Source organism: Nicotiana sylvestris, chromosome 9, assembly GCF_000393655.2.
Source record: "Nicotiana sylvestris chromosome 9, ASM39365v2, whole genome shotgun sequence".
Lineage (NCBI taxonomy): Eukaryota > Viridiplantae > Streptophyta > Magnoliopsida > Solanales > Solanaceae > Nicotiana > Nicotiana sylvestris.
In genome coordinates, this window is record NC_091065.1 from 85,365,826 (window position 1) to 85,383,550 (window position 17,725).

General features: G+C 39.4%; 1 protein-coding gene across 1 annotated transcript; it reads right to left on the reverse strand.

Moving 5' to 3' along the window:
* On the reverse strand, nt 1-5,249 carry LOC138877869 (uncharacterized). The gene is made up of 11 exons (XM_070157514.1): nt 4,941-5,249; nt 4,373-4,461; nt 3,815-4,217; nt 3,493-3,591; nt 2,866-3,132; nt 1,876-2,122; nt 1,611-1,686; nt 1,400-1,532; nt 519-828; nt 301-425; nt 1-213 (listed from the first exon to the last, which is right to left on the reverse strand). The coding sequence occupies exons 1-11, from the start codon at nt 5,247-5,249 to the stop codon at nt 1-3; spliced, it is 2,271 nt and encodes a 756-aa protein (XP_070013615.1).
* Between the last annotated feature and the right edge of the window lie 12,476 nt (nt 5,250-17,725).

A 17,725-nucleotide genomic window follows, 5' to 3' on the forward strand; every position in this document is an offset into this window, starting at 1 on the left:
CTACATCTTTGAATCTGACTCCGTGATTTGCCTAGCAATCTTTGAGGGTGCTTCATTTTCGCTTATGGCATCAACGTCTATCTTCCGCATAGCATATTCCCAGAGGAGAGCACCATATCTTTGACGGAGTAGATTGGAATCAAATGTTGTTTGTGGAATCTCACCAATAGTGCTCAGAAACTCTGCGTATGCCCAACATGCACCCCACAATCCCTAAAAAATAATTGATTGAAACAATTAAAAATAATTCATACAATTAGATTTGTATATAACATACAAGAATGATGATTGAGTACTTACATGCTCCCAGATTTCTGTTGAGGCAGATCGTATATGAGAAAACTTCAAAGGGATCATTATGTGACTTGTCAGTGTATGCTGAGTAAGTAAACCAATATATGCCTTGACTATCTCTGTAAAAGCCACTGATTTATAGATACAGAGGTACAAGCTTAGCTAGCTTATCAATCTCAGAAGCTACATATGCATCATGACCTGCAGATCTGTACGAGTCATACACTTTGATACATCTCTCCTTGAATGAGACAACACCAATACCCAGTGTAGTTTGTCCTTCAAGTTGACTGGTATCAAGACATTATCCACAGTATGCCAAGGTACATTAGCTAGCAATCTGTAGTACCTTATGTACTCACATACCACATCCTCTTCTTTGGCTACATTAGCATTACTATCTGTATCAGCATACCTGTTGAAGATTTTAGCGATTCTTGTCTTGAATATACAATCAACAGTTGTATACTTGAAGTTGCTTGTTTGATTGTACTTTCCCTTCTTTCTCAGATAGTAGAATATGACGTCAATATGCTATACACAAATTTAACTACATGGTGTGAGTCCAATTAATCAAACTATTAAAGAATATAGCTGAATTAGAGAAATACATATGAATAATACAGTTCAGTACAACTGAATTCAGCTGAATAATACAGTTGAATACAGCTGAATAAAACAGTTGAATACAACTGACTACAGCTGATTAAAACAATTGAATACAACTGACTATAGCTGAATACAACTGAATACAGAGAAATACATATAATATTACAATTGAGAACAACTGAATACAGCTGAAAGCAAGAAAAATACGCATGAATACAGTTGAATAATACAATTGAATACATAGAAATACATATGAATAATACAGTTGAGAACAACTGAATACAGCTGAAAGCAAGAAAAATACAACTGACTACAGCTGATTAAAATAGTTTAATAACATTGACTACAACTGAATACAGCTGAATAATGATGCCATTGCATTCATCATACATTTCATCATATAGAGTGTTTGAAAACAGTAAAAATACTACAACAGAATACAATCAAATGCATGTTGTTATTCAAAGAAAATTAGTCAGTTAAGGAAAAAATTTACGTTGTCATCCCATAGCTTCCCGTCAAACGATAGAAGATAAAACCAATTTTTGGAATTAACTTGATCAACTCCAAAATCCAATGGTATATGAAGTGTTGACTTGTTCTTCTTGTAATGGTCTTCCAAATTACTTCTACAAGTATGATATAAAAAATATTATATACCTTTTTTAAAATATAAAAACTTAATACACATACCGGGGAAAACTCACCTCTGATCATGTCTAATGAGAAGACCATCACGAACCCATTTGTCATATTCCTGAATGATTAATGTAGGATGTGGCCCTGTTATTGAATCATCCTCAAAGGGGTGTCTTTTTTTCAAAAATAGGGGTCAACTTTACTGAGGTACATGTTGTTCATTGAACTCGTGAGTAGAGACTTTTAAATTTAAAAACCATGAGGAAATAGATCTTTAGTTTATAAAAAAACTAACCTGCGGAGTGGAAGATAGGCTCATAAGGCGAAGAATACCATCTACTTGGTCGCCGATTCCTATGAGATGGTACTGGGGTTGATTCATCTTTTTTGCACTATTGTATATCACAAGTCTAGTTTCTGGAATTTGACTGGGAAGAAACTTGTCGTCTAGCTCAAATTGAGATATATAGAATTCTGTAGATATGCCATCTTGACCTGTAGATGGTAGGTTGCACGACACCTCTGATGTAGTATTCTCCTCACCTCTTGACTCCACACATTGAGCATTAAGCACTGGTTTCTATTAGTTGTATGTATCATTGTTAGTGTAGTAACTTAGTCTAAGGATACAATTAAATACATATAATTACAGTAAGAAAACATATTTTGGTAATGGAAATATTAGTGAAATACAGCACACATATTCAAGAATAACAAATCAGAATATATTAAAATACGGCTGAATATATTTAAATACAACAGTTAATTCCAATTACATATTAAGGTTAACATACATATGAATACATTTAAATACATGTGTTGATCAAACACATTTATCATTTTAGTGAGACAGTTAAATTCTTGTCGAATACATACAACTTTTAAAATACAATTATAATTATAATAGCAAACAGGAGATATAAACAAATGCTAAAGATGTTAAAAATGTTAAACCTCAACATTATCTCCGACATATGTGTCAATACCATCATCACGTCTCCCTATGGGTTCCTTTCTCTGGTGTAAGCTTTCATTTTACTGATTTTGTTGAAGATGGTCAGAAAGCATCTTGAATTTATCATTGATCAATGTTCTCATAGACTTGAACTCTCTCACAACCTTAACAAGACAGAAATAATTAGAAGATTGTGCCAAAAATATATAAATGTTAAGCACTAAACTGTAATGTTTAATATGTGGTTAAATACTCACGTATTCTTTGAATGAATTTAGGTCTTTCCTCAAAGAAGATACTTCATCATTTTTTTAATCTGGCAGCTGATTGTCATGCAAAACATTCTGTCCAAATTCGGATATACAAACATGAGGAATCTTGGATTGATACTCTATTTCATTAGGATGCCTTTCGTGTTCCTTGCGCTTTTTATGGGGTGGTGATAAAGATGGACCAACATTTGCAACATGTTTCTTCTTACATTGAAGATCGGGTGTAGGAGAAAAGTCATCTGAATCCTCTCCCGACTTATCTGAATAAGCAGGAGTAGGTTTGTTCTCAACATCAACGCCTACAGGAGGAATCTGAATAACGGCAAGCTCTATATCGCTTGGATGGATGTCCTTGTAAACAATCTGTAAAACAAAAAACAATCAAAGTCTTACTACAAACAGACACATGCAGATGTGGAATCAAACTGAAATTTGTATTGTAATTAAGGCAGCACTAATGATTGGGAAATAATATACAATTGTATGAAGAATTAATAATGAAGGCTACAACAGCTGTATATTGCTATATGCATATGAATGCAAATATATGCAGTAGATGTATTTAAATGTATGCAGTTTCTGTATGCATTTGTATACAAGTGTATGCAGCATATTTATGCAACTGAGTACAACTGTATACTATTGTATGCATTCCCTGCAAATGTATGCAATCTCCTATATGCAAATGTATGCAAAATCTGTATGCATTTGTATGCAGCATACATGTGAGAATATGACAACAAATATTATAGCAGAAACTACAGCAAGTATTACAGCAGGTATTAAAGCATCAAAAATGTATCTGTATGCAACTGTATACTTCTGTATGCAAATGTATGCATAATTAATTATTAATAAAATCTAAACTAGCCCTGATACAAATTGTTTATTACCATGTTTCCGTTGTCATTGGACATGCCGTTCATCAGATAAACAAAGTTTGGCTGATTTCCAGTGGTTCTCCCATTGAGTATTCTAGGGACCGCGTCATCAACTCGGAGTGCAATTTTGGATCAACATCTGAACAACACTCATAAAATCACACTTGCATAGCTAGGGGCATCCCAGCTATCCTGTAATACTTCTTCTTAGCATCCATCTTCTTATTAATCCATTTTGTCAGCGTTTCAAATACTTTTAAACCCCAATGATATTCAGAATAACACCCACTCTCTACCAAGTCAAAATGTAGCCTTGGTATGGTTGTACTGTTCTTCTCGGATGAAAAATGGAAGGTGTGTATGAAATACAACAAAGATATTTTCAAGGCATCACCATCATTGTCAGGACCCCAGTTCTTGTCAGCAAAGCATTTCATCAAATGTTTCTTCTTGACAAGATTAGCACCTCCAAAGTAAATCTCAATAAGCCAGTTAGGAACCTTTTCACTAAACTCAAAATCATCATCATTACCAACACATTTGAGGTCAGTCACAAGCGTAAACTCCCTTAATGTGAAAGTAATGAAGTACCATTGACGTGTATTGCAAATACATTGTTAGGAGTTCCTTTTAACTGGAGAGCTATGAAGCATCTGAAGAGTTGATGTTGGACTTCACAACGCTTCATTTGAAGAAAATTTTCAAAGCAAGTATTACCCAACTGTTTGTACTGCTCTGGAGTAAGGTTCTCTTTTAGCTCGGAGACTATGTCAGTGTTAGTATATACACTGATATGCCGTGCAAATATTTGCTGGTGTTTCACAAAAAACTTAATTCCATGCATTTAACAAGAATAAATACATATAAATACAACTGAATACAACACATATTTCATAGTAAATTTGACATGAATAGATATGAATACAACTTCAAACACTTAGAATTATAAATATAACTGAATACACAACATATTTAACAGTAAATCTGACATGAATACATACGAATATAACTAAATACACTGACAAGTCTAAATACATATAAAAACAACTACATATAACACACATGACATAAAATATAACTAACATGAATACATATGAATACAACTAAATACATACTGGAAAATTAAATATTTGCAAACAACAAATAAATACATTGAAAGTAGAATAAAAAACAGTGATGAGAACCTTGAAAATCCTTAAAAATACAACTATAAAAATACATCAGAATACATATACATACGTATAAATACAACTGAATACATTAATAATAAAGAAGAAGTCAGAAAATTACCTTTTCTTCAACTTTATCTGAGCTTTTACTTGCTTCAACCTCCTTCCCCTTGACTGATGAAGCTTCAGAGATATGGATTTTCCTCTTTTCCGTTTTCGCCATTCTTGTCTCCTTCATTGATTTCTCGACTTGGGTTTCTTTGAGATTTTTATGTCGAGCTTTTGTTCTCTTCTCCAAAGCCATATTTTTGGCTAAACCTGCATCCAATTTCCCTTGAGTGATTTGCAATGAGAAAGAGGGACCATCGAAATTGAGAATTTTAGTGGGTACATCTCTAGTAATCAACTTGCGGGTTGTACTCTCAGACATTATGAGAATACGACTTGGGTACTGTTGATTAGATACAATTTGGTAAGTAGAGATGTTGAGAATAAGCAAAAATGGCGAAAATCAAAAAAATAAAATTGCTTACCGTACTACTTTTAGAAACAAATCAGTACACTGAAGATCGAATTAGGGTTTACCCGGGATTGGGGAAGGAGGAAGCAATGTTGTGGGTGGAATGAAAAATATATTGTATCAATTTAGAGAGAGAGGGTGAACTTGTATTGAGAAGTTGTATGGAAAACGGGTGTCTATGAGAGAGAAAATATGAGAATGGAGAGAAGGAAATAAAATATAACGTGTAAAATGGCTTAAGTGTAGGAGATACCAAAATTAAAAATTTTACTATAAATCATATAACATATCTATATGAGGTAATTTATTTAAATGGTATTTATTTTAAATAAATAGGGGGTTAACCTATTCTATAGGAAGTAAAATTTCCTTATTTAAATATGTATATCTCCAAAAATTATGAAAAGTGCTGTAAGTAATGAGACCAGATAGTGCCTAGCTGCTGGGGTCTGATATTTCGTCAAAAAGTAGGCACCCTTGGACCTTAGTCAATTTTGACTCAATAATTCAAACTCAAAAAGATTACGTGCTTAGCTAATTTGTGGGATCAAATATGATTCCTATTTTGTAAACAATTCTGTAAAAACTTTGCTTCTAATAATCACAAAGCGAATTTCAGACTTAATTGTGTTTTGAACTTTATTTTGTCCATTTTAACGACCAAAAAGCCTATCCTGATTCACAGAAGCACAATTTATTCCTCAAACTGCTGGTAGTTCCACAGTATATATGTGAACATCTAATTTTTGTACTATTTTAAAACCTCCTAAAGTCATTAGTGTTTTGTTATTTTATTGTTTTTTCTCAATTTTTGTGTCTTTAATTGCATATTTCCTATCATAAAAATACCAACAAAAAAATTAGTTCTTTCTTCATTTATGCATTTTAGGAATTAACTAACTACTTAATTGGTGAATTAATCTAGTTAATTGATCATTTAAATAAGTTGTTTAATTAATTTATTTGTGTAAAATTAGTTTAATAAGTAGGATTAAGGGAAAATGAGCTAAAATTAAAATGATCAGGTGGCTAAGAGTGTAATATCATGTTTAATTGAGTGGCTGTCAGGAAAAGATTCAAAACGACATAGTTTCAAGGTGAAACTACGTCACCTTATTTAATGAAACTAAGACCAAATCTTAGCCCTTCATCATACTCTGATCCAATGGCCCTTATTCAATATCCTCAAAGGTATATAAGGCCCCTAAAATCAGATTTTGCCCTTCATTTTTACTTCAACCAAACCCTAGAGCCCCTCTCCTTTCCCCTGTCTCTCTGGCCGCCGCACCACCCATCTCCACCGCCACTGCCTATGCCCGCCGCCGTAATGGTGGCTTCAAATCACCTCAAAATTACATCATCTTCTTCCCCTCACTTCCCCCTTTTCATATCCAGACCCCAAATCCTCAAACTCCCTCTCAAAATCCATAAATCTCACAAAAATCGAAACCCTAGCCTTCTATCTTTCCTCAAATTCGTGAGGATTGATTCATCCCCTTCTCCCAACACATACATAGACTTAAAGAGCTAGACAAGGGCTATCATTTGACATTGGTCTTAACCTGAAACTCCGGCGACAGGAATTCCGGTACCCCCGCTGCCCGCAGCTACTGCTTCTCCATCTTTCTTATTTCTTTTTCGACCAAAGGCATTTGTTTCCTTTTGGCAAGACGCTGGAATCTATTAGTTTAGCGTCTGCCAAAAAGAAACACATGCCTCGGGGACGGACAACCACCACTTGGCATCCTCGGCATCGTCTCATTGCTCGAGTCGACGACGAATGTCGCGGAGTTTGGTATAAGCTCTCACCCTAATCTTTTCCCCTTTTTTTTTGCAATTTCAGTTTTTTCCCATTTAAGTTTAGGTTTTAGTTTAATTTTATATTTTCAATTGATTGTTAATCTGTGCTCATTAGTTCGTGTTTACTTTCATTATCATTCTTTAATGTTGGTCGTTGCTTAATATTTTCGAATCAGGTACTTAGTCGTTTTTTTAGTATTGATATTAATTGTTGTTCGATAGCTTATCAATGTTCGTTTAAGTTGTATTTTGGGCAGCGTTTCCTTATTTCAATCGCCCATTGTTAGTTCTCATTAATCGATTAGTTTTAGTTTAGTTCGTTCAGGTACTTAGTTCAATTGCAATTGAATTTATGTCCCATATTCATAGTTGGTTTGAGTATGAGTATTTTTGCTTGAATTTTAGTCATGTGTTGATAAAAGCTAAATACTTGAGTGTACGGTACATGTTTCTTGCCTTTTACTATTCGGAGTAGGTTTGAGGTACAAGTACCATTACTTGTGTCTAATTTTAGTGAAAAGGGACAGTTCTTTATCATGATTTTGGATAAATGTTTGGTGCAACTTTAAATCACTTTCAAGGCTGCCCTCTCTTATAAAGGGAGGGTCTTTATTTCACTTTAGGGAGGGGAGAACATCAGAGAAAAGGGGGGGGGGGACAGAGAGCTGTTGGAGCTTCCAAAATACTAAAGATTTTTCCAGATAGTTTCCTTTTAAGGTCTTGTTAGTTTGGAGGAAGTTGTATAGAAACAACTTCTATCTTTGTCTTTGGTTTCAAGTTTCTGGGTCTCTGTTTGTTACGAGTTTGCTGATGTCCGCTCTAAATTACTGCTATTTGTTTGCTGTAATTTTCGACACTCTTGTTGCGCTCATTGGATAGTAGATAACAAAGTTCATCCCGGTTGCCTCCTTTACTGTTTCTACAACTTAGGTACTCTTCTTAACATTGTAATGTAGTTTTCATGATATGAATGGAATAAGGAAGACTTGATTTCTTGAAATCATTTTGGTTTTTTCTACCTCTTATTCTATCTCTTGGTTGTCTTCTTCCTCTTATTCTATCTCTTGGTTGTTGAAAATAAATATTTAGAATTGCAAAATATTTTATGTTTGGTTGTAAGTTGGTAATGAAGTAATAATTTTCTGTATGTAGTTGGGTCCTTATTTTTACATGTGATGTATGAGATTTAGAATTCATGTGTAAGCTCTATTTTTTAAGCTAAGTTCGATTCTAATTTTAGCGAAGCTTAAAAAATGATATTCTAGTACTTGTTAAGTCCACATTTGCTAGAAAACCGTACTATTAATTTAAAGATCATTTCTCTCTGAAGGTACAAGGGTTTACATAGTGTTATTCTTACTTGACTTTTCCATGACAGTCCAGGTAATGTGGATTAAGTTTTCCAGTTAATAATGCTTCTATATGCATTTGTACCTTATATCATTGGCAACTTTAATAAGGTTTCTTTTGTCATGTTGTCACGACCCTAAAGCCGAACCCAGTCGTGATGGTGCCTCTCATGAAGACAAGGCCACCTGACACTTCCCGTTTTCCAATTTATTAACGATTAAGCATTTAAGAAACAGTCGAAACATGATAAAATAGTTCAAAGTAGCAGATAATATCATAAATACGCGGAAGAACAACCCAACTCAGCCCGATACCGGAGTGTCACTAGTCATGAGCATCTATAAATCCTACTACAAATCCGATAAGTCTATAAACTATTACAATTGTCTGATCAGAAATAAAAATGATAAAGAGGGAGAAACACGGGTGTACGGACGTCAAGCAGCTACGTCGTGAACTCCGAATGTCCGTCGGGAGCTCTCAACTCGCACTGGCAGGATCAGCAACGCCTGAATCTGCACACAGGGGTGCAGGGAGTAAAGTAAGTACTCCAACTCAGTGAGTAACAAATGTAAATAAAGACTGAAAGCATTCCATAATGAAGCAGTAAAACCATTTAAAATCAGTAAATCAGTGAAAGATAGGTAAAATTCTTTAACTCAAATGTAGTTTTTAAAAGCCTTTTTCAATGATTAAGTAGATAATTGACAGTCAATTATGAAAAGTAAACATATAAAGGCTCGCCCCTCAGGCACAATATCAACAAGTCCGCCCCTCGGGCAACATCTCAGAACAGTACCAGCTCCTCGGGCAATCACATAGAACAATACCAGCCCTCGGGCTCAATTTCACATCATAATGGGTACCCGCGCTCACTGGGGGTGTACAGACTCCTGGAGGGAGCCCTTACGGCCCAAGCGCAATATCAAGACACCTCGTAGCATTATCACTAGGCCCTCGACCTCATATCAATCAATCCATCTCATGGCGTACATATCTCAGGCCCTCGGCCTCATAATCAGTATCAAATGTTTCCTTACAATATAGGCTCTCGGCCTTACTCAGTCAAAATCCTCACAAGCCACCCGAGCAATAGTAAAATATGATTCTCAGCCCAAAATGTCATTTAAAAGATCATGTAAGTGTTAAAACAGAGTAAACATGGCTGAGTACGAAAACAATGAAATATAGCATGACTAAGTTCAAGTATAAAGTCAAAACAGTGAGGAAATACCAGTAAAAATCCCCAAAGGGTTCAAATAGTTGGCACGAAGCCCAAATATGGCATTCAACCCAAATAATGATGATAGCAAATAGATTTCAGTCAAATATGCAATAAAATCATCAATCGGGGCGGACTAAGTCCCAATCCCCAATAGTGCACGACCCCACGCTCGTCATCTAGCGTGTGTCTCACCTCAATATAGCACTACGATGTGCAATCCGTGGTTTCAAACCCTCAAAACATCATTTACAATCATTACTCACCCCGAACAGGTCAAATCTCTAGCTCGTGACGCCTTTGCCCCTCGAATCGGCCTCCACTCACGTTGAATCTATCTAAAATTAGAACGAGGATGTCAAATTATGTTAAGGGAACGAAGCTCAAGGGAAAATAATCAAAATATGACACAAATCCCGAAATTACCAAAACCCAACCTCGGGCCCACATCTCGAAATTCGATAATTTTTTACATCAATAGATTCCTTATCTCCCCATGAGTCCATACATATCAAAAGTTTTGAAATCCGACCTCAATTGGTCCTTCAAATCTCCAAGCAAAGGTCTAAGTTTCCAAGTCCTAGTTTCCCCAATTTCACCCTTAATTTCCATAATTTCTAGCTCTAATCCGTGAAATAATAGCATAGGAGCGCGTTTTAGGTACAAATTCCTTACCTCAATGAAGTTCCCTTGAAATCCCTCTCTTAAATCGTCCAAAAAGCTCCAAAGCCGAGATAAAAATGGTAAAATAGCTCAAAATTTGCGAAGGCCACAATTTATACTTTCTGCCAAGAACTTTTCAAATTTGCGGCCCAATACCCGCTTTTGCGGTACCGCATTTGCGGTTATTTCTCCGCTTCTGCAGAAATCACTTAACTGACAGTTTTCCGCTTCTGCGATCCCTCATCCACATCTGCGACATCGCAGATACGGTCCATCTCACCGCTTTTGCGGTTCCTGACTCCCTTAGCACTTTTATCTTCTGCGACCTCCCTTATCGCACCTGCGGTATTGCACCTGCGGTCCCCTATCCGTAGGTGCAGAAATACCAGAAGCAATAAATTCAACATCTGCAACAAAATTCCAACTTCTCTATTAACCATTCGAAATCACCCCGAGGCCCCCTGGACCTGAACCAAACGAACAAACATATCCTAATACCTTATTCAAACTTGTACTAATCTTCAAAACACCTTAAACAACATCGAATCAACAAAAACACATCGGATTCAAGTCAAATTTTCTAAAATCTTCCAAATTTCTCTTTTGATCAAAAACCCAACCAATCCATGTCCGAATGACCTGAAATTTTGCACACACATCCAAGTGGCACAACGGAACTACTGCAACTCTCGGAATTTCATTCCGACCCCTATATCAAAATCTCGCCTACCAACCGGAAATCGTCAAAATATCAACTTCACCAATTCAAGCCTAAATATACTACAAACCTCTAAAATTCATTCCGATCACGCTCCTAAGTCACAAATCACCTACAGAAGTTAACCGAACCATTAGAACTCACATCCGATCCCTCTAACATCGAAGTCAACATTCGGTTGACTTTTTCAACTTAAACTCGCTTTAAAGAGACTAAGTGTCTCAAACCTTACCAAATCCTTTCCGAACTCGATCCAACCAACCTGATACCATATAACACGGATAAACAAAGCATGAAAGAAAAAATAAGGAAAATAGAGCGATAACTCATGAGACGACTGGCCGGGTTGTCACATCCTCCTCAACTTAAACAAACGTTCATCCGCGAATAAATCAAGAAACATACCTGAAGCCTCAAACAGGTGAGGATATCAGCTCCACATCTCCCGCTCGGTCTCCCAGGTAGCCTCCTCCATGGGCCGACCTCCCTACTGCACTTTCACTGAAGCTTTATCCTTTGACCTTAAATTTCGAACATGTCGACCCAAAATAGCTACTGGCTCCACATCATAAGTCAAATCATCATCCAACTGAACCATGCTGAAATCCAAAACATGAGACGGATCCCCAATATACTTCCGAAGCATAGAAACGTGAAATACCGGATGCACACTCGACAAGCTGGGTGTCAAAGCAAGCTCATAAGCCACTTGCCCGATCCTCCGAAGCACCTCAAAAGGCCCAATGAACCGCTGACTCAATTTCCCTTTCTTCCCAAATCTCATAACACCCTTCATGGGTGAAACCTTCAACAGAACCTTCTCGCCAACCATGTAGGACACATCTCGAACCTTCCTGTCAGCATAACTTTTTTGCCTCGACTGCGCGGTACGAAGCATTTCCTGAATCACCTTCACCTTTTCTAAGGCATCCCGCACCAAGTCTGTCCCCAATAGCCTAGCCTCACCGGGCTCGAACCAACCAATGGGAGATCTATACTGCCTCCCATACAAAGCCTCATATGGAGCCATCTGAATACTCGACTAGTAGTAGTTGTTATAAGCAAACTCTGCAAGCGATAGAAACGGATCCCATGACCCTCCGAAATCAATGACATAAGCACACAACATGTCCTCCAATATCTGAATAGTGCGCTCGGACTGCCCGTCCATCTGTGGATGAAATCTTGTGCTCAACTCAACCTGAGTACCCAACTCTCGCTGCACAGACCTCCAAAACTACGAAGTAAACTGAGTGCCCCTATCTGAAATGATGAAAACTGGGACACCATGCAAACGAACAATCTCCTTGATATAGATCTCTGCCAACCGCTCTGAAGAATAGGTAGTACACACAATAATGAAGTGCGCGGACTTGGTCAGCCGATCCACAATCACCCAAATAGCATCGAACTTCCTCAAAGTCCATGGAAGTCCAACAGCAAGTCCATAGAGATCCTTTCCCACTTCCACTCGGGAATATCCATCTACTGAAGCAAGATGCCCGGTCTCTGATGCTCATATTTCACCTGCTGACAATTGAGACACCAAGCTACAAATCCCACAATGTCTTTCTTCATTCTTCTCCACCAATAATGTTGTCTCAGATCCTGATACATCTTCGCGACACCCGGATGAATGGAATACCGCGAGCTATGGCCCTCCTCCAGAATCAACTCCCGAAGCCCATCCACATTGGGCACACAAATCTGACCCTGCATCCTCAACACCCCATCATCATCAATGGTCACATCTTTGGCATCATCATACTGAACTCTATCCTTAAGGATAAGCAAATGTGGATCATCATACTGGCGCTCTCTAATGCGATCATATAAGGAAGACCGAGAAACCACACAAGACAATACCCGACTAGGCTCCGAAATATCCAACCTCACGAAACGATTGGCCAAGGCTTGAACATCAACTGCAAGAGGTCTCTCCCCAACTGGAATATATGCCAAACTCCCCATACTCACTGCCTTCCGGCTTAAAGCATCGGCCACTATATTGGCCTTTCCCGAATGGTACAATATAGTGATATCATAATCCTTTAGCAACTCTAACCATCTTCACTGCCTCAAATTAAGATCCTTCTGTTTGAACAAGTGCTGGAGGCTACGATGATCAGTAAACACCTTAGAAGACATACCATACAAGTAATGTCTCCAAATCTTCAACGTGTGAACTATGGCAGCCAACTCTAAATCATGAACGGGGTAGTTTTTCTCATGGGGCTTTAACTGACGAGAAGCATAAACAATAACTCTACCCTCCTGCATCAATACACAACCAATACCAACACTCGAAGCATCACAATACACGGTATATAAACCTGAAGCTGATGGCAAAACCAACACTAGAGCTGTGATCAAGGTTGTTTTGAGCTTCTGAAAGCTTTCCTCACACTCATCCGACCATACAAATGAAATACCCTTCTGAGTCAACTTGGTTAAGGGTGATGCGATGGATGAGAATCCCTGAACAAACCGTCGATAATAACCCGCCAAACCAAGAAAGCTGCGAATCTCTGTAACTGAGGACGGTTTGGGCCAACTTTGTACCACCTCTATCTTCTTGGATCAACCTGAATACCCTCGCTGGACACCACGTGCCCCGAGAAAGCCACTGAATTGAGCCAAAATTCACACTTGGAGAATTTTGCATAAAGCTTCTCCTCTCTCAATCTCTACAACACAACTCTTAAATGCTCCGTATGCTCCTCTTGACTATGCGAATATACCAAAATATCATCAATGAAGACTATGACAAACGAGTCAATATAAGGCCGAAACACACTGTTCATCAAATGGATAAACACTGATGGGGCACTGGTCAGCCCAAAAGACATCACCAAGAACTCATAATGACCATATCGGGTCCTAAAGGCTGTCTTAAGAATATCCAAGTCTCTGATCTTCAACTGGTGATAACCTCAACGGAGGTCAATCTTGGAGAACACTCTCGCTCCCTGAAGCTGGTCGAATAAATCATCAATGCGAGGAAAATGATTCTTGTTCTTAATTGTTACCTTGTTCAATTGCCTATAATCAATGCACATCCTCATAGTGCCATCCTTCTTCTTCACAAATAGAACCGGCGCACCCCAAGGTGACACACTAGGCCGAATGGACCCTTTATCAAGGAGTTCCTAAAGCTGCTCCTTTAATACCTTCAACTCTACTGGTGCCATACGATATGGCGGAATAGATATGGGCTGAGTGCCCGACACTAGGTAAACACCAAAATCAATATCCCTGTCTGGTGGCATGCCCGACAGGTCTACAAAAAACACATCGGAAAAATCCCTCACTACTGGAACAGAATCAATACTAAGAGTCTTAGCACCGACATCCCTCACAAAGGCTAGATACGAAAGACAACCCTTACCAACCATACGCTGGACTTTCAAGAATGAGATCACTCTACTGGGAACATAATCAATCACACCTCGCCACTCAATCCGTAGCACATCTGGTATAGCCGACGTGACTGTCTTATCGTGACAGTCCAGAAGAGCACGACACGAAGATAGACAATCCATGCCCAAAATGACATCGAAATCCACCATACACAATAATAAAAGATCCACACAAGTCTCCAGACCAACAATAGTCACCACATACGACCGGTACACATGATATACAACAACAATATCGCCCACCGGGGTAGATACATGAATAGGTGAAGCAAGAAACTCACGGGGCGTACCCAAATAACGAGCAAAGTATGACGACACATAAGAAAAGGTGGAACCGGGATCAAATAATACAGAGGCATCTCTATGGCAGACTGAAACAATACCTGTAATGACAACATTGGAAGCAATAGCATCGGGTCTGCCTGAAAGTGCATAGAAACGGACCTGACCACCACGTGATCGACCTCTCCCTCTGGGGTGACTCCTAGCTGACTGACCTAAAACCCTAACTGGCTGGGCGGGTGGTAGTGAAGTAACTAGAACTGAAGCCGATGGTTAACCCCTTTGCTGAGACAAACTCGTAAGACGACGAGGGCACTGCCTCCACATATGAACCATCTTACTACACTCATAATAACTCCCAGGTGCTGGAGAAGGGGACTGAAGGGAACCCCTCGCACCAGAGTGACTAGTAAATGCACTCGGCATAGAAGAGCCCTGGACTGATGGATCACAGGATGAACTCTTATCTGGAACGACACTAAGTGATGACTGGCCCTGATTAGAACTGTGAGAACCATGACTCGATGATGCCTGACAATAACCTGGGCGAGCTAGCTAAGCATGCCTGAATGGACGGCCTCTGCCATACTGAAACTGACCTCTCGAAGGAGTACCATTGTAACTACCAGATCCTCGAGGCCTCTTGGCCTCCCTCTCCTTGCGTTCCTGGCGACGAACTGACTCAATCTCACGGGCAATATCCACAACCTCCTCAAAAGTAGCACCAATCACCCTCTCCCTTGTCATGAGAATACGAAGCTGATAAGTGAGGCCATCAACAAACCTCCTAATCCTCTCTCTCTCTGTCGGAACCATCCAAATAGCATGATGAGCTAACTCGGTGAATCTCATCTCGTACTGCATCATAGTCATCTCTCCCTGACGCAACCACTCAAACTCCCTACGCAGCTCCTTTCTACGGGACCGCGGCACATACTTCTCTAGAAAGAGAACGGAGAACTACTTCCAAGTAAGGGGTTCTGTACCAATGGGCCTATGCCTCTCAAAATCCTCCCACCAAGTGAAAGAAGCTCCCGAAAACTAATAAGTAGTGAAAACGACCCCGCTAGTCTCCAGAATACCCACTGTACGAAGTATCCTCTGACACGTATCTAAGAAACCCTAGGCATCCTCACCCTCTACACTACTGAAGATCGGAGGTTGCAGTCTGCCAAACCAATCCAACCTATGCTGCTCATCCTCCATCATAGCAGGAACTACATAATCCTGAGAAACTGCAACTGGCTAGGCTGGATGTGCCCCCGATGTCTGAAGTCACTGCACGACCTGCTCAGGTGTGCGAGCGGCGGGAGTTTGATTGCCTCCCCCGGCCTGAGAAGTAGATGCGGTTGTAGTGGCTGAAACCACCTGAGCTAGGCCAGTGCAAACTGATAAGATCTGAGCCAAGGCCTCATGAAGACCAGGAATCATAATGGGCACAACTGATGCCTGAGCTGGTGCTGCAGGAGCATCCATAACTGGGACCTGATCCTGAACTGGGGCAGCTGGTGGATCTGCTGGTGCTACCCTAGCTGCTCTGCCCCTACCACGACCACGACCGCATCCTCGGCCTTTGGTGGCCGTAGCCGGTGGTACTGGTGGTCGTCCATCCTGACTGGTAGCGCGTGTCCTCACCATATGTGAGAAAATAAAATAACAGAAATTTAGTTCTTGGATCAACAGATTCGCATGACAAGAATTTCAAGAATATAAAGTTTTTCCTAAAGGTTTTGCAGCCTCTCCAGGATAAATATAGACGTCTCCGTACCTATCCACGAGACTCTATTAAACCTACTCATGACTCGTGAGACCTATGTAACCTAGGCTCTGATATTAACTTATCACGACCCTAAACCCGAACCCGGTCGTGATGGCGCCTCTCGTGAAGACAAGGCCAGCCGACACTTCCCATTTTCCAATTTATTAACGATTAAGCATTTACGAAACAGTTGAAACATGATAAAATAGTTCAAAGTAGTAGATAATATCATAAATATGCGGAAGAACAACCCAACACAGTCTGATACCGGGGTGTCACTAGTCATGAGCATCTATAAATCCTATTACAAATCTGATAAGTCTATAAACTATTACAATTGTCTGATCAGAAATAGAAATGATAAAGTGGGAGAAACACGGGTCTACTAACGTCAAGCAGCTACGTCGTGAACTCCGAATATCCGCAGAGAGCTCTCAACTCGCACTGGCAGGATCAGCAACGCCTGAATCTGCACACAGAGGTACATGGAGTAAAGTGAGTGCTCCAACTCAGTGAGTAATTAATGTAAATAAAGACTGAAAGCAAGAAATCACGTAAGGCACAAAGCATTCCATAATGAAGTAGTAAAACCATTTAAAATCAGTAAATCAATAAAAGATAGGTAAAATTCTGTAACTCAAATGTAGTTTCATGAAAAGCCTTTTTCAATGATTAAGCAGGTAATTAATAGTCATTTATGAATAGTAAACACATAAAGGCTCGCCCCTCGGGCACAATATCAACAAGTCCGCCCCTCGGGCAACATCTCAGAATAGTACCAGCCCCTCGGGCAATCACATTGAACAATACTAGCCCCTCGGGCACAATATCACATCACAATGGGTACCCGCGCTCACTGGGGGTGTACAGACTCCTGGAGGGACCGTTTACGGACCAAGCACAATATCAAGCCACCTCGTGGCATCATCACTATGCCCTCAGCCTCATATCAATCAAGCTACCTCGTGGCGTACATATATCAGGCCCTCGGCCTCATAATAAATATCAAATATTTCCTTACAACATAGGCCATCGGCCTTACTTAGTCAAAATCCTTACAAGCCACCCGGGTAATAGTAAAACATGATTCTCAGCCCAAAATGTCATTTCAAAGATCATGTAAGTGTTAAAACAGAGTAAACATGGCTGAGTACGAAAACATTGAAATATAGT

Coding starts and splice junctions, on each gene's coding strand:
- LOC138877869 (XM_070157514.1), bottom strand. CDS start 5,249: ATGTCTGAGAGTACAACCCGCAAGTTGATTACTAGAGATGTACCCACT. Junction 1,687..1,875: donor AATCGGCGACCAAGTAGATG/GTATTCTTCGCC, acceptor ATTCAATAACAG/GGCCACATCCTACATTAATC. Junction 1,533..1,610: donor CTCATTAGACATGATCAGAG/GTGAGTTTTCCC, acceptor TCATACTTGTAG/AAGTAATTTGGAAGACCATT.